Source organism: Chanodichthys erythropterus, chromosome 14, assembly GCF_024489055.1.
Source record: "Chanodichthys erythropterus isolate Z2021 chromosome 14, ASM2448905v1, whole genome shotgun sequence".
NCBI lineage: Eukaryota > Metazoa > Chordata > Actinopteri > Cypriniformes > Xenocyprididae > Chanodichthys > Chanodichthys erythropterus.
Window position 1 is genome coordinate 38,845,620 of NC_090234.1, and position 25,620 is coordinate 38,871,239.

The 25,620-nt window shown below is 34.9% G+C and overlaps 1 protein-coding gene across 3 annotated transcripts in view; it reads right to left on the reverse strand.

Annotated features, from left to right (window-relative positions):
* pard3bb (par-3 family cell polarity regulator beta b) overlaps positions 1-25,620 on the reverse strand; it is a 433,139-nt gene that overhangs the window by 210,323 nt on the left and 197,196 nt on the right. For all 3 annotated transcript variants that reach the window (XM_067410020.1, XM_067410021.1, XM_067410022.1), the window contains one exon: positions 8,281-8,466. In XM_067410020.1, the coding sequence (XP_067266121.1) occupies positions 8,281-8,466 (186 nt within the window). The remainder of the gene's footprint in view (positions 1-8,280; positions 8,467-25,620) is intronic.

Below are 25,620 nucleotides of genomic sequence, written 5' to 3' on the forward strand. Positions count from 1 at the left end.
AGCCGTCATGTCTTTTCAAAACTCAGAAGATATGAGAAATGTCTCAATATTTTGACTATACAATGGAAGTCAATTGGGTCCAATGTTGTTTTTCCACACAAGCCAGTCAGTCATAGTGGTTTGTAAAAACATGATGGTGAGTAAATGAAAAAGAACTTGATTTTTTGGTGAACCACCTATTTAACCACTACACTACATTAAACCAAGACCAGCTCTATTGTACATCTGGAATTGGGGCTTTTTTGTCCATCAGAAGACCTTGAAAATGTCCTAGTTTCTTCACATCTCTAATGTATTTCCTCACATTCTGCAAGAACCCTCTGCTTTTCAAAGGCATATTATCCTCGGTTGAGCCTAAAGGGGCATGCTGTCAAGGAGTACATTTCCCTCCATCCAGAATTTCTGTCTCTCTGGTACTGTATAAGCACATTATAAGACATGCATATTACATGGCATATAAAAAGCCCTAAAGTTCATAACAATTAATATTAATTAGTGTTTTCACTGCAGAGGCCTCTGATCTGCTTCCTCTGTCTCCAGGCGAGAGAGAGAGAGAGAGCTCAGAGTCACATGAGGGTTAACGCAAGAACTTGCAAAACGCCTCAGATGTATAGACAAAGATGCTGATCATTAAAGAACAGTATAAACTAAAGATGATGAAGTACATTGAAAACAATGCTTGATATCAAGTGAACAGCAAATTTTTGTGGTCTTGGTTATAGACGTTTTTGGATTTCTTTTGGTTTCCCATTTATCTTATCCTATGAAATATTGCATTATTGAATAAAAAAATGACAGTACAATAAGCTTTAACTTAAAATCATTGATTATGCAATATATATGATATATCACAGTTTAAAAACCTTGGAGCTTGAGGTCTTGAAATCTTTATAGTTTATGTCATTATAATTTTTCTATGGAGAAAATGAATCGTATTCTTTTTCCTGACTGTCACGCCCTATAGAAGTATCAGAGTACCACACGGTTAATTACAATTTACAGAAATAACAACCCACAAACTCTCTGAGCCAGGGCAGTGTGTGCTTTGTGCCCTTGCTCTCTGTAAATGAAGGAGATATGCTGGAAGGAGTCCTTTGGGTGAAAAGTTGCCCTGTCCTCGTGATATCTGAGTCACAGAGAATTAGGGATCTTTATTAGAGCCATGATCTAATTTTCAGACTTGATTCTATGAAATCACACAATCTGTCTGCAGTTTGCTGTGCTGCTTTAAAATGAGTGAATCTGTCTTACATTCTTTCACCACTTAGTTGTATAATCATTTAATAGAGGCAGCACTGTATTGATATTCCTCAATCATTCTGCTTGGGGTTTGTTATAACCTCATATACTTCATCCTAAAAAATACTACTCTAGATCTCGCGAGACTAAATTGTGACGAGATTTCTCGTTGAGGTGAAAAGCAGTCTCGTGATAGTGTGAGGGTGAAATTAGGATATAATATGCCACCGCTACGTTTACATTATGGCTCTACTGTCGTTTTGCTTTTTATAGACATAAAAAAAACATTTAATTCAGTTGGATAACGGTCGCCCTTTTCACAGAGTACGCGCAATCGCTAAAGTGAAAGTAAACGCGAGCGCGTGTTCAAACGCGATGTCAATACTTGAAAGCGGCTCCCTGATGCATGCAAATAACTTCCAATAGGAAAGCTATCTTAGACTGGGCTGTGTAGTTGTAAGCATCTCTCAGCTCTGTATCATGCTTAAAAATTTGGTCTCTATTTGCACTTTGAATATTGAGAGTGCTTTGATTATGGTGGCACTTATTGATTGCACTTAAGACTAAAAGAAAACTGTTATTTATTTTTTATGGTAACACTTACAAGGTTTCATTAGTTAACGTTAGTTAACTTTACATGAACTAAGGAAGAACAATACTTCTACACTATTTTAGTTAATGTTAATTTCAACATTTACTAATACTTTGTTAAAATCAAAAGTTGTATTTGTTAACATTACTTAATGCACTATCATGTACTAACCATGAATGACTATTTTTAACATTAACAAAGATTAATAAATACTGTTGCAAAGATATTGCTCATTGTTGATGTTGGTTAATACATTAATGTTAATAAATGAGACCTTATTGTAAAGTTTTACCATTTTTAATTATACTCTTTTTATTTCTATAAACAATTTGTGGAAAGGAGTTCACTTAGGAGGTCAAAAGTTGTAGAAGCCTATAAATCATGTACAGTAAGTAAGGTCTGAAGACACTTGTATGAAATTATACAGGAAAGAAGCCAGTCAGTTGAGTTTGCAGCAAAAGGTTCTACAGTGTTTGAATATTGTTGTCTTTTACTGCATATGATAATTCACACTCAGAAAGTAGAACTGAAATGACATTAAAGGTGCCCTCGAATGAAAAATTGAATTTATCTTGGCATATAAGAGTTCAGTACATGGAAATGACAGTGAGTCTCAAACTCCATTGTTTCCTCCTTCTTATATAAATCTCATTTGTTTAAAAGACCTCAGAAGAACAGGCGAATCTCAACATAACACTGACTGTTATGTAACAGTCGGGATCATTAATATGTACGCCCCAATATTTGCATAAGCCAGCCCATGTTCCCAACATTATGAAAGGCATTAGACAAGGGCAGCCAGTATTAATGTCTGGATCTGCACACAGCTGAATCATCAGACTAGGTAAGCAAGCAATAACAACAGCGAAAAATAGCAGATGGAGCAATAATAACTGACATGATTCATGATATCATGATATTTTTAGTGATATTTGTAAACTGTCTTTCTAAATGTTTCGTTAGCATATTGCTAATGTACTGTTAAATGTGGTTAAAGTTACCATCGTTTCTTACTGTATTCACAGAGACAAGAGCCGTCGCTATTTTCATTTTTAAACGCTTGCAGTCTGTATAATTAATCAACACAACTTCATTCTTTATAAATCTCTCCAACAGTGTAGCATTAGCCGTTAACCACGGAGCACAGCCTCAAACTCATTCAGAATCAATGTAAACAATATAACAGTATACAATACTCACATAATCCGACGCATACATGCCGCATGCATGACGAACACTTTGTAAAGATCCATTTGAGGGTTATATTAGCTGTGTATACTTTGTTTAGGCACTGTTTAAGGCAAGCACGAGCTCCGTGGGTGGAGAGCATGAGACTTAAAGGGGCCGCACAGCATAAATCGGCTCATATTTAATGATGCTCCAAAATAGTTTAAAAAATAATAATAATTAAAACAAATCTATGGGGTATTTTGAGCTGAAACTTCACAGACACATTCAGGGGACACCTTAGACTTGTATTACATCTTGTAAAAAAACGTTCGATGGCACCTTTAATTACAAGATGATTAGTTAAAACATTCCAAATGCACCTGCAGATTATTTTTCTAATCATCTTTGAGGATTTCTTAAAAATAGTGTGTAAAAATCTCGTCTCGTGAACTCAATCTCGTGTCTCATCTTGTGAGCTACCTGTCTCATCACACCCCTACGTAACATATAGATGCATGCAAACAACAAAAATCAGCCTTACACAGTTAACCGTAGTTCATTTTGCTTATCTATTGTACTCAATGCTGAATGTCTGTAATATACACCAATAGTAGAGTTGGATGTTTTAGAAGATGGGAGCACAATAGTAATCACCAATCTGAAGGGACCAAATGTAATAATTTAAATAAAAAACCCTCATTGTGCTCTCATTTGATGCAGATACTTGGATACCAATTTGTCAGTATACTGATAACATATCAATTTTTAAAAGAACTAGAGTGTTACAGTTCAAAATTTTACAGCATCTCCAAATTACCTCATTATGCAGACATAAGTTTAACCCAAATTATTCTCTACATTGTTTAAAGTGCAAAGTAGAAGTGGGTGACTTTGTTCACTGTACTTGGAAATGTATACATGGATACAGAATACTAGGAGAGTCTTATATTCAATACAGGATGTAGGTATTGCTTATAATAATATAAAGAGTGCTTCAAACAAGTTGTTTAATCTCCTTACTTTCGCTGCCCGTAAGAACATTTTTCATAAATGGATCTCTGATAAACCACTGACATTGTTGGAATGGCATAAAATTAAATTTGATTTTCTTTCACTGGAATATATTACCTACTGGTCAAAAGGGAAAATAGATATGTTTTATCAGCCATGGATGCCTTTTTTTTTCTTACATATACAGGTCCTGGGATATCACGTACCTGGAATACTTTGGAAAACTTGAAAACCATGCTTGTGTGGGTCGCTGTGATTTTGCCAAGTAAGACATGTTCCTGGATAAACAGATTTTGTTGATCCTGGAACAACATCCCAGTCTGAAAAATTTGTCCTTTCCCTAACCACAACTCATCCCTAAAACCAGAGGGAAATGATAGGTGATGTAGAAGCACCAAACCCTGGTTGTAAGCCTAAACTTGAAAAACTTTAAACTTGTCCCTCAAAGATATTGATCCAGGAACATGTTGCATTTGGTGAAATCACATTTACCTGCTTGTGTTCAAACAGAGTAGTTGATGGCTATTTTGAGAAACAGTGGAGATGAAACTAATGGTTGTGAATAAAGAGCAGGAAATGGGGTATTGATTCTGATCATGCTGGTCTTCATGGCAGACCAGAGGCAATTCATGCAGGTAAAAAGCGTTTAGGGAATACTAGCCAAAAAGTGACCAATTTGGGGTCACAAAATTGCTGAAATTGTCAACAATTATTTCACAAAATATTTACTTCAAGCAACAACTCTTCACTACAGCATGCAAGAACTGTTTAACTCCCAAACCTTTTATGATGTTTATACTGCCTTTTCATATTTTATATTTTATGCATATTCACCTCCTCAATTTGTACTATAACAATTTTATTACATCTTATTTCTATGGCACTTTTCATGCAAAATCTGTAGTTCATAGTGCATCATATGTCAGAAAAGGAATGAATGAATGAGCGAGCTTCATCAATTGAGGAAGCCTTGCAGAAGTTTTTGAAAAAAAAGCAAAAAAAAAAAACATAAAAAAATAAAATAAAATTTAAAAAAGCCTATTTTCTAATTTCTAACTAATTTGAAACTGAATACTAACCAGATTCGACAAACTATTTATCTAATGAAATGAGCCCAGGGCCAAATCAATGGTGCTGAAGGACAGAAGGAAAGAAGGACAAGAGGATGAAATGCTCTAGGACATATTCAGCAGATAATCTAACTGCTGCTGCTTTACACGCCATTTCCCTCAGTTTTGTAAGTGCAAGCCAACAATAACTTTGCAAGTAGGCTCTGCTGTTCACCCCAACCTCCTCTTGCCTTCCCACTTTGGCTCTGGGGAGAAAATGCATCCCACCCACAGACTCGGGACTCTTCCAACTCATTAACATGGGCTTGGAGAGTTTTTAATTAGCATTAATGTGCTGGAGCTAACACATGCAGCGCTACCGTTTCTGAACTCTCTCACTGGGGACTGTATAGGGAATTAGAATTAGAAGTGTTCCACTGTGCTGGGACTCAACTATGAGAACTCACGTGCATCACCTTGTCATGGCTCCCTCTACCCCTGTCTGAACGGGATGATCTGACTCTGAAGCTTCAGAATGACAGAGATTTAAGAAGTTCTCTTCTTTCTACAAAACCTCCGTAAACCAAAAGCTGCTTTTCAAACCTAAAGGCCTGACAATGCATAGTGAGAAGATGCTTCCGTCAGGTACAAATCAAACCCTTATCTTCACAAATAAACTTCACACACTCGCACACATGAATGTGAATGCTTTGGGCACGCGCACACACAAATCCACATGTCTGACAAGCACATTTCACATGGCTGAGCAAAGCAGTAGCTAGAAGTATTTAATAAAGACTGGTTCATAGAAAATCTGCACAGCATTCAGGTATAGACATCATGTCACTTATTCTGTGGTAAAGGGGAAAAACAAAAACAAAACAGAGTGCAGATTTCCAATCATCTGAACACCTGCAAAAAACCCATATAATCGAGTTTAATGTAATTTAACCAAATGAGCACAAACAACCGATCTGTCGTCATTACCATGCGACTGAATGTAAAACTGGAAAATGAACAGCTGCGGCTGAAAAAAAAAACATGTTAGTACAGACAGAAAGATGAGCCTATAGAAATACTCAGCACCCTGCTGACAGTCCAGATCCCGTCTGTTGAGGTTAAATGAAACCCCATTTAGTGGAGGGGACAGAGGTTAGAGGTCAAGGGAACCAAAACACATGCCAAGAGTAGCTAACGGGGATCATGACCTATTTACAGTCTCAACTCACAACCCTGAAGCCATGTTTAACACTGTGAGGACATCTATTAGGTCATCATCAGTGTCTCTGCCATGTGTGTGTGTTTTGAAGATATTGGAGCACACATCAAACTGCCAAAGTGACGCGATTTCAGCAAATATGGCTTGGTTATATCATAACGGTTTCAATTTTTTTTTCCGAAATTTAGTTCGCCACTAGGGGCGATCTGTGAACCCATGAATTCTATGATTTTTGCCTGATTTCGGATCAGTTTTATACATTTGTAGACATTTATCAGAACAACTGCTTATTGCTCCACAAGAGGCGCATTAAGAGGAGATTGTATTATACCACTCAGACGTAGTAATCTTAGTCAGTGTGCTTTCTCCGTTAAAGCTGCATGACAATGGAATGCGATTCCAGCAACTATAAGAGAACTAGATACGTATCAATTATTTAGAGTTCAGGTAAAGAAATGGTTTATTAATAATCAGCTCTGACAACATTAGAATTTATACCTGCTGGCTGTCCTGCTATTGTTTCTTTTGTTTTTATATTGAGTTTTTTATATTGAGAGATGGTTTTTGTTTTGTAGTGTGTTATGTATTTGTTTTACTAGTAATATTTTAACCACATATTTCTTTCTAGGGTGACTTGTAATATTCATAATATTCAGATGAAAAATAGCCTTTGGCTAATTTTGGTGCATTTGAAGACTTCAGATGCGAAAGCCTCTAAGTGCCATCTGAAATTTTCTTCTAAATGATCATTTTTATCAGGCTCCTATGTTTATGTTCAGTTATTTCACTTGAACGCTAATGAAAAGGATCTATTAACTGCCAATAAAGTGAAAATACTAAAATTAAAACATAGCAGCCTGAAAAAAAAAAAAAAAAAAAACTCATTTTAGAAGAAAATTTCAGATGGCACTTAGAGGCTTTTGCATCTGAAGTCTTCATTTACAGAAATGTTTTAATAATATGCAATGTGCCTGTTAACTAAACAAATAAATAAATAAAAATTAAAAAATGACACGTTTAGTACAAAAAAAAAAAAAAAAAAATTTTGATTAACCAAGCTCTCCATAAAACAAACAAAACAAGCCCTACAATTTGCTAAAACAACATATTGTAAAAACATACAATAGTATGGTATTACATTATTTTACACATTTGCAATTGTTTTGTAAAAGTTATTTTTTGCATGTTTGGACTGAGTTTTCGCTGCATTTATACTGTTTTGACCAGCAGGTGTCACCAGCATGTGGTGTTTCAGAATCAAATGTAAACATCCAAATAAATACTATACTCACATAATCCGATGTATGCAAGCAGCATGCATGACGAACATCTTGTAAAGATCCATTTTGAGGGTTATATTAGCTGTGTAAACTGTGTTTATGCTGTTCAAGGAAAGCGCGAGCTCCGGGGGAGGGGGAGCATGGGAATTAAAGGGGCCGCAACCTATATATTGGTGCATAGTTAATGATGCCCCAAAATAGGCAGTTAAAAAAATGAATTATAAAAAAAAAAAAATCAATGGGGTATTTTGAGCTGAAACTTCACAGACACATTCAGGGGACACCTTAGACTTATATTACATCTTTTAAAAAGAAGTTCTAGGGCACCTTTGAATATATTTTAAAATGGCATTTATTTCTGTGATGGAAATGCTTCAGCATCATTACTCCATTACTCATCATTACTCACATGATCCTTCAGAAATCATTCTAATATGCTGATTTGATGCTCAAGAAACATTTCTTATTACAGGTATGCTGAAAACAGTTGTGCTGCTTAATATATTTGTGAAAACTGATTTTTGATTTTCAAGTGTGACAATTTAAGTGTTTGATTCCACTGTACAATATGTTTGTTATGGCTTAGTGGTTAAAGATCTGGGCTGTACGGTTAGGTGGGAGGTTTAAAACCATGATGGCAATTCATGAGCGATCATAGATATCTCTATATCTATAGGTCTATATATAAAGCATCTGCCAAATGTAAATGTGCTGTTTTACCTTAAAAGCTGCTCCTCCATGGATTATGGACTTGATGAAGATGCCCAGGTCCTCACCAGTCTCACGAGACTTATTACCCTTCAGGCTGACCCCTAACCCAGCTGAGCCCGAGTCATTGAGAGGGACCTCAAACATCAGCTGCTCCTTCCCTTCCTCAGACAGCAGCAAGCGGGCCTGCTCCTCTTTCTGTCAGGAAAACAACAATGACGGAAGAGAATGAGACGAGGAAGAAGACAGGTCATTCCATTCGAACATAAAAAGCCCACTATTTTAGCAGAGAATAGCTCAACCTTTTCATGCCTCTTTTCTGCCTGTGATGGCAATGGGGTCATTTAGAAACATAATCCATTCTCCATTATGTAGTCCACACTCTCAGCTCCCCGCTGCATTCACCCTCCCGCTTTTCCCCATTTCCTTTCTTTTCTCTTTGTCTGTTCTCTTGCCATAATGATGCTAAAATTACCTGTACATCTCTTCAGCGAAAGTTTGTTTTAAAATGAATGTTAATAAAAAGGGAGGGAAAAAATGACATTATTATATCTATGTGGTAAAAATAATATTATGTCGCCACGGGAACAGGCTTTCTTTGCAGAGAAGAATGAAGGAGAGCAAATGAAGGAGAAAATGGGTTTAAAAAAGGTCTGAAAGAAGTTTGTATTTGATCTATATAATGGCATAGTGTCTGTTAGAAACACATAATAGAGAGAGAAAGAGATGTTGATGCCAAAGTGTCTAACAGTGTTTTAGTGGTATAAGTGAAACATCCAAATCTTTCCCTGGGCATCTCAAATCTTCCCTATCCCAATGAGCACGATCAATGGGACATATCTTGAAAAACAGGATTTTCCTTGCTGTTTTTATATATAATAGATTTATGTACCATGTAATCATACTCCAACAGTCACAACACAAAGCTCACTCCCCAGTCCAAAAGGCCACTTATGGTAACTATAGGCTGAAAAAAGATCTCAGCCTTCCTGCTATCACCTGGAGGTCTCGGTGGGTTGCAGCCACTGTTCGTAAGTTATTACTTACATTGCAACGTAAAGTCCACACTTTGGGCTCAGCAACTAACAGCTATTTGCTATTTTATACCCAGTGTTGGGGAAGCTACTCTGAAACTGTAGTTTGACAAGCTACAAGCTACTCCTGAATTAAAGTAGTTAAACTACAGTCAAGCTACCCATGTGAAAAAGTAGTTTGATACACTACAAGTTACTACTAAAAAGTAGCTAGCTACATTGAAACTACTTTTTTTTTTTTTTTTTTTTTTAAATGAAGAATGTTTAAGTAAGATGTTTGGGGTTTAAACAAAGCAATGCACTACAATTATGATTTCAAAGCATAGTGTTTTATTAACATTTAAATTTTAATTTCATCATATGTCTAAGTGGTATTTTTAACATGCTTTAAACCAAACCATGTGTTATGTACCAATGTTAAAAACTTGATTTTCACCACAGGGAGGAATTTAATATGTTTAATAAATGAACATTTATTAACAAGTTTAATAAATAATAATTAAATAATAAAAATAATAATAATAAATTGCTTTTTAATAAATGTTCAACTTTTGATTATTATTGTTGCCTCTACTAATTATGTGTCTGATTTTTAATTTCCAACCTATTTTGTGTTAATTAGCCATATAAACAACAAGTTAAAGTTAAGTTAAATAAAACTGCCCAGCAGGTTGGTCAAACATTTAACCCAACCACTGGGTCAAAACAACACAAACACTGGGATTTGGCCATATTTAACCCAACTTGGGTTGTTTTTAACCCAGCAGTTTTTAGAGTCTAGTACATCCAACTTTATCCCAATACATACAGTACAGTCAAGCAATATATAATCGCAATATATCAGCCTATGCATAGCACTTTGTCTTTAATAACATGGGATTTTGGCCAAATGATAGAAAAAAACTGAGTGCTCACATAGCTACACGGTAAACTTTATAACTTTAAGTTGATGAAAACATAATGAAAACGTAATGTGATGCACTTCCTGCCATAGATGCTGCAGTTCTAATGACGGACAAAATGCATATGTCCGAAATTCTTCTAAATTTGTGGGTCAAAAACTCTTTTTGAGTTTGATTTTGGTAAAATGTTTATAATATAATGTTGCATACAAGTGTCTGACTATATATAAAGCCACAATATCAACTTTGACAACATGGTATCATACAATTACATACAATGAAAACAAACAGAGGAATAGTAGGAAAAAGAGCCAGTTTAATTCAGAGAGTCAGCGAGAGTGTGTAATAAATTTTAGCTAATAATATGGAGTTTTTGGGGGGGCGCGGCAGCTATAAATAAAATGGACTATAATATATAAATAATATGGACTATAAACACGTAGAAAATAGCCCCTTGTCTCACCAGACACTATGAGACACATGATGCACAACCAGTAGTGTACAATATCCCTAGACCTGACAGGAGCTCTAAGGACTGTAAATATTACGGAACATTATTGCAGGAATGAACAGGGTTGAGAAGGCCAGCTAAGACGGAGTATGTGTGGGTCAGCAAGGCCTGGTTTATCTCTGTTTACTGTGGGATTGTGGGTTTTGAAAGTATTAGTGTAACGCACTCACAAACACACACTTGACTCAGCAACTCTTAGAATTTCTGTGAAGACTGAAAAATACAGCTGACTGTGTGCCATCGGGAAGAGAGGAAAAAGCGAGGGGTTGAAGGAATTTAACCCTGAGTAGATGCCCTAAATGCCCTTAAACTATCTTCCAAATGCCAGTGGGACTGACTCGTATGTGTTCAAACACACACATCAAACAATAAAAAATGATTTATGTACCAAAGCCATTTTCAAATGACCTGGATACACGTGTGAGCTTTATCTGAATAATTACCCTCTCGATTGTTCATCAACAGATGTGTTTAAGTAACTAAACCTTAATGAAAGACAGCGAGACCATTCGTGTGAGGTTCAGTATGAAGACAAAGCTCTGGGATCACAGCAAGTCTATCAGCTGGGGAAATCACAGGGCTAAAGCCTGCTGTGTGTACAACTAGCAGAGCTCCTGTATGCTAACAGTCGTGATATTTCACAGCCGAGCCCCCTGCCAGGACCCTGCTCTGAATCGAAATGCCACATCACATTTCCTTCAGCCATTTTCCCCGGTTAGAACGGTTTATCAGTCAGCGTGTACTCCTGCGTGAGACATATGTCCCCAGAACAAGTCTTTCTCCAATAAGCTTTATTGTTTTAATCATTATGACAAGCAAAGTCATTCAAACTGCAATTCTGACAAAAGGCATAAGTGTTTGAATAAGCACCATCTATATGTCTTAGGCTTGCTTTGTCTAATCTGCATACGCAACATCTGTTCCTCCGCCGTGAAAAGCGTCTTAATGATGAACAAGACATATGATGTCATCAGCCGAAGCAGATGGATCACCGTCATCTATAGGTACAGCAGCGAATGACATTCTGAGGGCTTAAAGATGAGCAGATACGCAGCTGTTCGTTCAGGAAATCACACAGTCTCTCATAACCTCTCTGTGTCAGTCACTCACAAACACATGCAGACTTCAGTCTCTATTGTTTGAGGGTGAACAGACAGGTCCCTCAGAATTATTGTGCTCTAGGGAGACAGAGACACTGTATGTGTTCTCTGTGGGGACAGGAAGAGGAAGTGGGGAGGTTCTCTAGGGGACTGGGATGCCATCAGACCTCTGCGGTCTCTGTGAGTGAGCGCTTTACAATGGCTTAAGTTAACAAAGCTTGAAAGGCCACAAAAGATCTTCTGTGGAAAACTGTCAATTACATGTGATGTATAACTTACACAACTGGGGAGTAATATTTTACTGATACTCATTGGGGGTTTGCAGGAAACACACTATGGTTTAAAACAGTGGACAGATGCATGTGCTTTCAAAAGAAACTCGTGCCAAACCAAAGTGGTGGCTTGGAAGGGATATCTGCATCAAGGAACCATGAAACTATAGCCAAGGACTTGGTTGGGTTTGACCACAAAAGTTCTGAAAATGCAGACATGGGAGGATTTTGGGAATGTGTTGCAAAAAGGAAATGTCTCTCCAATCATTTGATCACTGTTCTAGAACAGAAGATTCAGAAGACAGACAATAAAATACTATCTTTAGGTCAATGACATTACTTTTTCGTGTCAATTAATTTATTAAAACACATTAATTGTACACTCTAAAAAAAAAAAAAAACCCAAGTTGGGTTGAAAATGGAAAAACCCAGTGACTGGGGGGTTAAATGTTTGCCCAACATGCTGGGCAGTTTTATTTAACCCAACTATTGTTTAAAAGTTACTTTATGGCTGGCTTAAAATGAACCCAAAATAGGACGGAAATTAAAAATCAGACACATAATTACTAGGGGCAGTAATAATAACAAAAAGGTGAACAGTTAAGCAACTTAATAAATGTTTATTGTTTTAATTATTATGCATTAAACTTATTAATGCATATTCATTTATTGAGCATACTAATAAATGTTAATTTCCAACATTCTTTGGGTTCATTTTAAGCAAGCAATACAGTAATTTTTAAACAATAGTTGAGTAAAATAAAACTACCCACCCACTGGGTTAAAACAAGCCAATCGCTGGGTTCGTCCATTTTTCAACCCAACTTCGGTTGTGTATTACATTTATCAAATATACCAAATTCATACATTTATATTTGTTATTTATTCAATGTATACATTTATTAAAATGCTATAATTGCTGAATAAAAATAATCATTTTAAAATATTTTATTTTTAATCACAAAACCATATAAACCATCATGAAAACATACACTGTAAAAAAAAAAATAAAAAAATTAAAAAAAATAAAAAAAAATCCCAGAAAAAATTACGGTAAAAAACCGGCAGCTGTTGTTGCCAGAACTTTACCGTAAAAAATACAGTAGCAACGTAAAAAAAAAAAAATCTGTTACATTTACGGTAAAATAACGTATTTCATTAACTGATATAATGTTAATTTACCAACCTAAGGAAGTACTAATATCTGTTTTGTACCTTTATAATACACTGACAGTCACCAAACACAGTGGTGATAAGAGTCACATGATGAATCAAAGTTCATCACAAGCAGATTTTCCACAAGCTGAGGAGGACAACACTAACGTATAGACGGTGCACACAGTGTCATTCACACACACACTACACACCATCATGGTAACATGCATGAAATTTTAAAAATGCAATAAACATTAATTTAACAACATTAGATGTAATATAAAACCCTAATGTACATAACTGATTAGAAAAAAATGAGAAAAACTAAGAAGAAACAGAGCTATTTCAACGAAAATATATAAAATGTGAAGTGTCACGTAGGGAATTGTGGGAATGTCAATTTACTGTTTTTCACTGTAAATTTTACAATGAATTGTTATTTTTCACTTCCAAAAACTGTTAATTTAATGGTATTTTACCGTAAAATTACATTAAATGTACCGTTAGATCTATTACAGTTATTCACCGTATATAGTATGGAAACTTTCTGTAAACCAATTGACAGTTTTTCACCGCAGCATTTTTACAGTATTGTACTGTTAAAATCACGGTCATTTTTTACAGTGACAATTGTAAGATCTTGGTACAGGTGCTTGGTACGTTTCTGTTTACATATGTCCATTATGTTTATTAAAGTATAACTTAAGCTAAGGCCATAAGAAACAACATGTTTGTTACTTAATATAAAAAAACAAAAACAAAAAATGTTTACTGCGATAAAGTAAAAAAATGAAACTTATTTTATTTGAGCTAGTTGCCAAGGCAACATTTATCATTTTCGTTTAGTTGAACTTGATGGATTAAATAACTAAAGCTGAAAAAAAAAAAAAATACTATATTGACATTTAAAAAATATAAATAAATAAATAAATAAAACTAAACAAACAAACAACAAAATGACTAAAACTGAACTAAAATTACAATGAAAACACACAAAAAATAAAAATACCCAAACTATTCAAAATATAAATAAAAACTATATCTCTTTATTTTAGACATCATTCTTATGTCATTGACCGAAATATACATACTTGCTACCTTTTATTCACCTCTGGTATGCATTAAAGTTCAGCATTTCCCAAATTTCGATACTGTCAATCCCACAATCCCTTCTGCCGTTCCCATACAGATTTAATTGGAAACACTCCCTCAAGTTCAACTCAGCTCACACCTGTGCACATGTAGGGTTAGCCAACCTCACCACTTCCTACTGGGAATGACCATGTATCAGTCCTCTTAATGAGCTACAAGACTCAGCAGTTGTCCTCCTCAGTCAGCCACAGGAATTCTGGAATGTCCAGATTCATCAGTCTGAGCCGACTGCTGCTGTTAATGACCAAGTGATAGCGAGACACAGTCCCACAGTTTTATCTAAGTTTTGAGATCAAGGAAAATAAATGCACAAACACATACTCTACAGACAATCTAAATGCTAAAATTCTGCAGTAATTAAACACCGTAAAATTTAATCTTACAATAATGTTTTTGCCATTGGCTATTGCGTCAGCCTCTCTTGTAGGTCTTGTACAAATGACAATGTGTTTTGCTTGTGGGTGATAGTGTGCACTTGTTGAGCTTGGGTGATATTTCAATCTCATTTCCCTTCTGGATATACTTTCTGAATAAATTTGCCATTAGGTCTTTCTAGCGGAAAGTTTCCACATGATTGCCCCACAACTGTCAAAACTTGTGAAAGACAAACAAGCTCAGGTGTCTCATTAAAGTCTGTCTCGGAGTTCAGTTTTACACCCACAGTATTAAATGAGTTTAGTTTAAAAATTAATTGCAGGAATAATGACCCCTCTAGCAATATTAATTACAATTCTAAAATGTATTGTAGTAGCCCAAGTATAATCAAATATATTAGTTTTATTTTTTCACCTTCAAAAAAATATTTTAAATCAGTTCTATCATCCATTATTACATACTGCAATTTGCCTGATGGCTCCAACAACCAGCTCTGATGAAATCATCACAATGTATACAGAACATCCAATGTTGTATTAAAATTTAGCCTTTTTTTTTTTTTTTTTTTGAGTAATTTCCTGGCATAATTTGGCATACATTTTGCCTATACTCTTTGGAAAACCATTATGCCAATGATCATTATGCCTAGTTAGACAGCTCTCTAGGGTTTGTAAAAGATACTGCAACACTTATGTATCCGTGTAAGGGGATAACAGTGGTAGAAATGCCAAATAGCAAATTTGTACCTCCTTGAAATGGAGAAAATACAGCAAAAGGAAACCTCAGGGTCATGTTGCTTGTCCCATCCATTTCCTCTTGATAGTTTTCTGCAGAGGGTGATTCAACCCATGGAAAGGGGAAGGAAGGATGAGGAAGAGGAAACATGGTAGCAAAGCCATCATCCTTCACTGTTAGTCTATCTGTCATTGATTTGCTCAAAACTCCCTCCTTTCGTTTGCCCATAGGGTCACAGCAAATCAAGACTCAAGGCCAGAGACAGTCTGTGACAGACGGTTAATGCAGCATGTAGTGAGACAGCAAACACATACTGAGCTTTAATGGTCACTTTAGCTTCTTTAGAGTTGAACAGACTGAAAAGACAAAAAACAGGCGTTTTATCAGAGTCTGGTAACAGGAAGGAACAAAGAGAGACTGTTAAAGAAGGAGTGAGAGAGACACTCCTGGACAATCAATGATGCGATGTTAAACAAGAGCTGAATTGATTCACTTGATGTGCTTGCCATGCAAAAAACACAGAGTAAACATTTAGTTCTGAACAGTGCTGAGGGCCTGTAGCTGTGGTGTATAACACACAGTCATAGTAAGATTTCATTCTTTTGCACTTAATTTGATTAAGTTGCACATAAATCATTAAAAATTTATTTGAGACTGGACTTGTAAACAAGATTTGACTTGAATTCCAATTTACAGACTCAGGGAACAGTAAGTTCAAGTAGATGGTATAAAAAAAAAATATATATATATATATATATATATATATATATATATATATATATATATATATATATATATATATATATATATATATATATATTATTATTATTATTATTATTATTATTATTAGGGGCCAAGCACCGAAGGCACTTATTGTAATCGTTAGTGTTCTTCTTATTATTCCGCTCTGGAAGTCTGTGGCAGCCCATAGAAACGTATGTTAAAAAGTTGTGAAATTTGGCACACTGATAGAGGCTAGTCCGAACTGTGTTTATACCAAAGCTGGAGTCTTTAACTCAATCCCTCTAGCGCCACCACCTGTCCAAATTTTCACTCACGTTTATGCTAATAACTTTTGAACCATAAGGGATAGAAACACATTTTTTTTTCTCCTTTGATTCCTTCAGCCGATTCGATTGCTATGACATCATTTTCCGCCATGAAAATTTTCCCGCCATTTTGAAACATACTTTTACATTGCACCGATTTTAATGAAATTTGAACCAGATCATCTCCAGACCTTGCCAACAAAGAGTTATGGATTTTGTGTCGATAGACAAAACCGTTTTCAGTTTGATCACAGTGACAGCAATTGGTTGACTCTGATAAACTTCTGAATCATATTTCTAATGATTCTATTTACGATTTTTCAGCCAATTTGCCTAAAATCATCTTAAAATGTCATTACTTTTTGTTGCAGCTGGTCAGTGTTAATTTGGTTGACGAAAATTTTTTGTCAATTTTCGTCAACGACATTGTTTAGCGAAAATGAGACGATGACTGAATTAAAATGAGTTTTGAATGACTAAAACTATAACTAAAATCTACTCTCATTTTCATCAACGAATAAAAACGAAACGAAAATGATAGAGAGGGATGATTTGGGAAGATATCCAGTCAGGACTGGTGTCCTGTGTGGAAGATGCGCACATTTGAAGTGTAACGTGCTGATCTAACCTTGGGAAAATGTGGCGCTTTTGCGCTCTACAGGGTCGAGCATCAGCACTTCAGACTGCTTCGCAATTAATGAATAGCGTACATTTATGCCAAGCGATTGCTTACAAGCTAATGTTAATCAATTATGACAATGTTTACTGCACAATGTTTATATGGTAATATGTTGTAGACGGTTGTAAGAATGCATATTTTATCTCCCTCATCTGAACTTAAATGAGCAGCCTGCTACTGCTACAGTGCAGACTGCAGACATTTCAGAATAAGAGTCACTGTGTATGCGGGATGGTTTATAATTATTTTTTTTCCTGGTCATTATTGTTATTTTGTTTACACAACAAACTGTATTTAACTTAATTTAATTTCTATTTAATTCATAGTAAACTACTGTATCTTCTGTATCTTCAGGAATGAAAGACTAAGAACATTATTTGACACATTAATCAATATATTTTACAAGTATAAGGGTTATTATAGTTAAACCTAAAACCATAAAAATCTTCATTAGTTGAAATAAAAGTTAACTGAAATAAATAAAAATATAAAAAATGTAAAATTATTTTATCTAGTTTCCAAGCTTTGGCTTAACCTGCTGTACTAAAATAACTAAAACAGAAAAAAAACAAGAAAAAAAAAAAACTATACTGACATGTAAAAGCAAACGCTAAAAAACAAAAAATTACTAAAACTTTTAACTAAAATTACAATGAAAACAGAAAAATCAAATCTAATCATTCTTTGTTTTTTGTTTTTTTAACAAAAACTATAATACTACCTGAAAAGCACTGAATTCAGCTCTCTTTCGTGTACTTTGCACTTAGTTTTGGCAAGTGAAGTACAGTTGGTTGTCTTAAGACAGTGCACATAAACAGTTTGGAGAATATCAAATGTATATCAATGTATTGAATCTGTGTATTGTTAGAGAAATGCTTACTAACTAAATTAGATTTTAGTTGACTAATCTACTGTAGATTTAGTAGACTAAAATGTTATGTTATTTAGTTGACTAAAACTAGACTAAAATTAAAACAACTCCCAATGACTAAAATATGACTTAAACTAAATGGCATTTTAGTCAAAAGACTACGACTAACTAAATCAAACTTTGCTGTCAAAATTAACACTGCAGCTGGTCTGACACTTCCAGCATGGCTTATTGTGCTCTTTGAGCTTGGCCCCAATAATTGCTGCTTGCAGCTATATTTATTATTAAATCATTTAATTCAAGTAAAATTAAACTTTAAACATTAAACTTTATTTTGACTTCCAAAGAAATAGAAAAAGCAAATACAGGTCATCATATTAGGATTATTCTGTTGTTATTTGGTCAGTTCGGCATATCTTCCATCTAAAAATATTTTTTGGTCCATCTAAAAACATTTTCTTTGGTAAGTAACTTTTCATACAACTACTGTATTATTTTTACACAAAAATTATACTGGATGATCTCATCTCCGTAATGCGTTATGGCACATAAGGAATTTTAAATTGCTTTATCGCACATAAAAAATGAGGAAATCATGTACTTTCCCCACACAAACAATAAATGCATCTGTATCATTTCACTCTCATAAGGCGCAAAAAAATTCCAGTGGTCTTCTTTGCCTGAGGGCATTTCTGTTCCGATCTGACAAAGACATACATTCAACTGAGACTAATTTCATTAACCACCAGCAAGAAGTATAGTGCTGTCATTCACACACAAACCGGAAAAATAAGAAATATTGTATTACCCCGAGTCTTATTACTGTCTCTTTATAATTGACACAGTATTAGATATTATGCAAAACACAATCCAACTACATAAGTGAGTGCAGCTGGGCTGGTATTAGCTGCAGCAGGTCTGTAAGCACTGCAAAAGCCTGGATAAACAAGAGCTGAGAGCCGACCGGCCGGCCGGCATGCTGAGGATCTTGAGGGAAAAGGAGGATTTAATGTGAGGGAGTGTCGGCAAGCTGCACTGGTCAGACATGAACTCACTGAGACATACGGCCAGATGGGTATCTGCTCACCCTGAGCCGGTGAGGTCATAGTGATGCCAGAATCATGCGAATGTGCATCATGACAATACTTCAAATATTTTAATGAAACATAGTGTTGATAAAAATATGAAGAAAAAAAAAAAAATAGCATGGCTATACTAACAAGAAAAAAAAAAAAGAAAAAGAAAAAAGAAAGAACATGACTGTTGCAAATAATCCAATAATAGTCAGTAATGTCTGGAAATTGAAGCGCTTTGCTTACAGGTTAATTAACTCACCTAAGCAGATCCTATATTATAGTAATTAGATATATTATACAAAAAAAAGGATAACATTTACATTTTGAATATACTCTTTCTGTAACAACATATTAAAACACATCTAAAACACAGACAATGAATAACTCAAACAAAGAATTCACAGTATCGTGTTGCAATAGTGAAATCATAATGTTATTTCAGGAGATCAGGTTTTCACCAAGAACAGTTTTCACATTTTTTTCTTAAATCTTGATGTGTTTAAATATAATATTATATTTAACATATTTAATATAATATTTAACAGCTTCCCATCATATACTCATCACTTAAAATTTTATTTTCAACTACAATTGAAGAGCTTGGTTCCACGATAAGCGCCATTTTAAAAAAAATTTAGTTCTTGCCAAAATCAGTATTGTATCTGGTCAGTATTGAAAAGTAAATCTTTATTTTTACTCAAAATGCGAAATCTGCCACGTTATTCTGTCATGACAAATGCCAGTCTCCCTTCTCTGCAGAATGCAATACATCCACTCAACCAATCACAGAACACCATTCCACGCATTGTAAACAGTAACGGCAGCGCTCTGAATACACCTGGTATTTCTAGTTTTCCTTATCTATTTTGTACTTTGTGATTAACAAAAAACATAAAAGTGAATAATTGTGATGCCATTTATGAACCTTTGGTGGTTTCTGTGGTGGGTAAGAAACGTAAGCCATCGAAATCTAATCACTTACGTGAAGAGATTAACAAGATTATGCACTCGGGAGGAGGAAAAATGCCAGCTGTTGCTTGTTTCACAACAGCATCAAACTTCTGTCATGGTCTCCAAAACCGAACCATGAACAGTTTTTAAAAGCCGTTTGCGGTGCCGTCAGATACTCTTTAAATGGTAATGACAAACTGAGACATAATTAATTTTTAGCATTAACATAATGACCCGTTGAATTCATTTTGGAAGCGATGACTGAATGCAATTGTAGTCCAGTGCCTGAATATAAGATTAATATTGACCAAGTCCATATATGTGGATCAACTTACTTTGTTGTGTATTTGCAACAGTTTCAATATGAAAAATAACTTTTATATCGATTCAATGGAATATTTGCATTTTCGAGAAAAAAAAGAAAAAAAAAGAAAAAAAAAACTTGTGTTGGATTTATTGCATTTTGGGGAAAAAAAATAATCAGAAAATCAAAATCTGGATTTGAATTTTTAATGTTATTATAACTTAAAGATGCTATGTGAAAGTTTGAAACAGAACATATTGTTATCTTCATCTTGGTACTTTCTTGGTAAAGAAAACACATTTTTACTCAAATTAATCAAAAATGGATTTATAGCATTTTGGAACCAAACTCTTCAATTAGATGCTATTTTAGTAAAACTGGCTAAAATTAAGAAATGACATGACAAAACATTAATTGAATTTTAAGGATATCTTAACAGACAAAATGTAAGATGTTTAAATAGACAAAAACTATGACTCAATCAAAAAAAAAAAAAAACTTTAAAGCCAGCTACACTGGTCTATTCATGATTTTGTCCTACTCAATTAACCATAATAACTTTACATACAAAACAACACTTGAAAAGCTAGCTGCTCTGCAAAGGTAATTTATTCAGAGACGAGCAGCTATGAAAAATGCATTTTTGTGTGGAGCATGCAAAGATGCAAATTATGTCGTCAATAGGAGTTCACTTCCATGATTTAGGAGGGACTGATCATAACAACTGCAAACCATAGTTCACTGCACACAAGATCAACCATTTCAAGAGGACCCGGGTCAGAAAAACCTCTTTCACACCAACCAAACGAACTCAACATGAACCACAAACTGGTGTGAAAGCACTGTAAAAGCTCGGTTGGGCTTTGTGTAGAGCTTAGCAGATCCTCTGTAATGCTGATTCGCTGATTTGTTGATAATCAAACCCTACTCAAAAGCACATGACTCAAGCCCATGGTGGCTTTTATTGGGTGTGGATCAAAGGCCCAGTCCTGATGGGGAAAAAATGATCTTGCAAGAGAGAGCTCATGTCATTGTGCTCTATATCTCCAGCATGTTTCTAAAATGATTCTTTCATTTTGGGAAGCACTCTACCACCTTTCAGCAGTGAGCAGGTGGTGAATTGAGCGGTAAAGTGTGTGTGTGTTTGTGCTGATGAGATGTCTTTGTAGTACATTCTGTACATGCATTAAGAGAGAGCAGCAGATTGTAGAGGAAGGTTTGGGATAGAGTCATACCACCATTACACTCGTACCCACCATCATCCACATTTCCAGTGGTGGCGGTAGAGCGGGCTTTGATCTTACGACGGAACTGAATCAACACTGAACTGACTTTACACAGAATTTAACTCTGTTTGCATCATTATTGTCATGTTGATCAAAGTAAAACTGCTTTGAAACAATGTGTATTGTATAAATTTCTAGAAAAATAAAGGTGACTTGTCTTGACTAAACATCATGGGTTAAACAGACCATTTGCTTCATCTGCTTTTTCAGGGCCTCACACCCATTTTTTAGACATCAAGACATTTTAGACATCAACCTTCTTAGTATTCCTCAAACAATTCATTGTAAACAGTACAAGAAAAAAAAAAAAAAGGTAACTCTTTAGAATATTGATCCTTCATTAGTGAATAACTACACAGGAACAAATAAGTCGGCGGTCGCGCCGGCGATACTACCTCACTTTTTTTCTGAAAATTTGAAACCGAGGAGAGGTTCCTTCTTTTCCTTCTCACTTCATTATCTGTAATGAGCTGAGACTGCCACACCCCGTTCACATGGTAAATAGTTTAGGTAAACTGTCTGCATCGCACACGCCCCTCTGTCAATGCCGCAAAAAAACAGCAGATTCACTGAACGTTCGTCGTGTTTTGAGGATGGCGCGGTACTCCGGTAAAGATCCCTTCAGATGATTCTGGACAACGAGGAAGAATTCACCTTTTCCTCTGAGGAAGACTGAGATGACGAACGGTTTTATTTCGAACAGCAAATTGACCTTGAGAAGGATAAAGGTACGAGGTAAGTTGTTTAGTGTTATATAATTATTTTTCTGATAATATAAAACTCGTATGAATTTTCACACTATTGTGCTATACTGAATACAGATGTCAATGTTTGAAATGCACTAAATATGTGCGGTCTATATGGCCCATCAACAGATACTCGCAGCCTATACCCACTAATTGCCCATCTGTTTACTTTGGACAATGTATGCTAACAGTGTTTTATTTGTTCAGGAATGTGTCTGCATCATGCCCACCTTCACCAGCATCGTGCACAGGTGTCGTTCGGTTCTCAGTGCGATCGAGAATCATACCAAGTAAGTGCACAGACATACTATTTTATATATGTAACTGTAAACATCTTAATTCAAAACGTATATGTAAATGTATGGCATTACAGAAACTGTTGTCTTTGTTGTGCCTGGTGATAATATAAAACTCATGAGTTTTCAGACTATATTTTAGCTAGTTTTGGCTAGCTTTTGACAAAATTGCCTTACAATGTCACTTACAAATGTTTGTGTATATATGCTCAAGTGTAAATGCTTGTAATGTGATACTCTCTAAAGATATTCATAATATATTTCACACAGTTTTGGTAGTTTATCATACATGTGGTCTACATCATCTAATGCAAAAGTATATGTTCTTGTATGACATAACAGTAACTTCTGTAACTTTTTTTTTTTACACAGATGTGACAATGAAAATTTCCAAACACCTGTTCCAAAGAGATCCCAAGAGATACAACAAACACATGGGGGTGTTTACTTGTCTGATCAGCTGATACAGTACTACACAACACAGCACAAAACCATGAAGTGGTACAGAAAGATTTTTCTGCACTTCTTAGACATTGAACCAACTCTTTCATTGTGCACAAAGAACTATTGTCCGCATGATTGTCCGTATGATTACTGCAGTCTTCAGTGTGACATGATCCTTCAGAAATCATTCTAATATAGTGATTTGATACTCAGCTATTACCATTGTTGGAAACCGTTACAATGGTATATCACTGACTGGAAGCAGGATTTTTTTTTTTTTTTTTTTTTCACCACTGCAAAGAAACACCAAACACCTTGGAATGCCAGCTAAGTGATGTTCACTTACATCTTTGAACATGATGTATTTACAGGTAAAATTTTATATTTAAAATGTGCCCTCATTTATTCTAAATACGTTTAATTTATATTGTTAACTATATTCAGAATAAACTACCAAAATAAAAAAAAAATTTCACTCACATAGCCTTCCTATCTGAAAGAGCTCATAATGCAGGTCATTATGTAGGTCTTTGTCTTCTCAGATGTGAATCACAGCATTATTCATGAAGATTCATGCCTCCATGCATACTGTCTTCCTTGACAAAAAGTGTCTTACAAAATTTAAATCATTATTGTTTTATGTGAACGAGTAGGCAGGATAATTTGTTTACATCATTTTGAAGCAAAAACTCTAGCCTACAACCTCCAATACCCAGAAGTCTTGTGAACATGTATTTATTATTGGTTTTGTGGCTGTATTTCAGTGACTTATTTTTTTTTTTGTTTGTTTGTTTTTTCAATAACCATGCATAAACATTATTTCCTCAAAAATGCAAACATATACATCTATTTTTCTCACATATTATTGTAGCAGAGTTTGTGCTGAATACAGCAAAATTACTTGTTGGCCAATAGTATGTTATAAGTAGCTGAAATAAACACAAATGTCAGGGCATGTCAAAACATCTCAAGGGCCCCAGAATCACTCAGACCCCTGGGGGTTAACAATCAAGAAACTCTGATTAACACACTAGTAAGTAACAGTGCTCATTTGAATGTGGCAGTTCACTATTAGCTAATCAGTAACTACTATTTTTTTTTTTCATACCTCCCAGAGAACTACTAAGAACTGTTAAATACAGGTTCATAATTAATGTGAATAATGCATAATGTATAATTAATTATAAAGTGAAGGTCATGGTAACATAGTAGTAATGACTGAATAATTACCAAATCCTTCAGAAGGAATTACTAATTATTTGGACCAGTATTCTAAAGTGAGAAACATGATAACTGTAAACTTGTGAGGTTTTTGTAAAGTATTGGACAGTAATAACTCAAGAGTTACTATATAATTCTAAAGGAACTACTACTTATTTGTATCAGTATTCTAAAGTGAAGATCCTGGTAACCCACTAGTAATGACTCAATTGTTACCAAATACATCAAATGGAATTACTGTACAAAACTGTACAAAAACCTCAAAAGTTTACAAAGTTTACAAAAGTGTTAATAATGCATTACTCAATGCATTTTGTTCCTGTGTAGTTATTCATTAATGAAGGTTCAGTATTATAAAGTGTTACCAAAAAATCTATATAAAAGAATGCCTGTTTTCCCATTCATTTTTTGTGAAAAATGTATAGGGTCGCTAACGACCCGATGTGTAAAAGTGTAAGTATTTTATTTTATTTTTTTCTGCACAACAATAATTGAATCTTTGATTACTGAATAAGTGCTATTCACCTTTATTTCACAAGGTGGCAATGTATGATACACAATGATGACGTGACGTTTCACTCATAGTTACTGCAGGCAGAAAACAAAAGAATAGATAGTATCGTCAACAAAACTTGAAATAGCTCAGCGATTTACAACAGAGCAAGTACTAAATGCAATCAAACATGACTGTTACTGTCACTGTCAATGGATCTGGTGAAGAAGTTGTCAGCACCAGTGGTCAAAACATTGATTTTGAAGATGTTGAAAATGATGTGTTTTGAGAATAAGTTATTTTCAGATTGCAAATATGAGCCAGATGCTGAATTTACTGGGAAATGAGCTCTGATGAGGACAGTGATGATAGTATAAAACATCTACTCAAACTGAACCCTTCCAAGCTCCAAAAGATAACAAAATATGCTTTATTTAATTTTTCTGTAATTAGCCGTGTTTACATTACACTTTAAACTGCGCAAAATGATATTGCAAATTGAAAATATGTCCAATGGCACAAAAATTCCCATATATCGCAAAAAAGTTTTTACGCTCACATGAAGTGGTTTTTCAGGCAATTCGAAAAATGAATATTTTGCAAAACTGCAATGGAAACTGGTTTTATTCGCATTTACAGGTCATCTGCCGTCTGTAAAAGTTGATCATTCTTTAAAGATGGCGCAGTATGTTTGGACAGA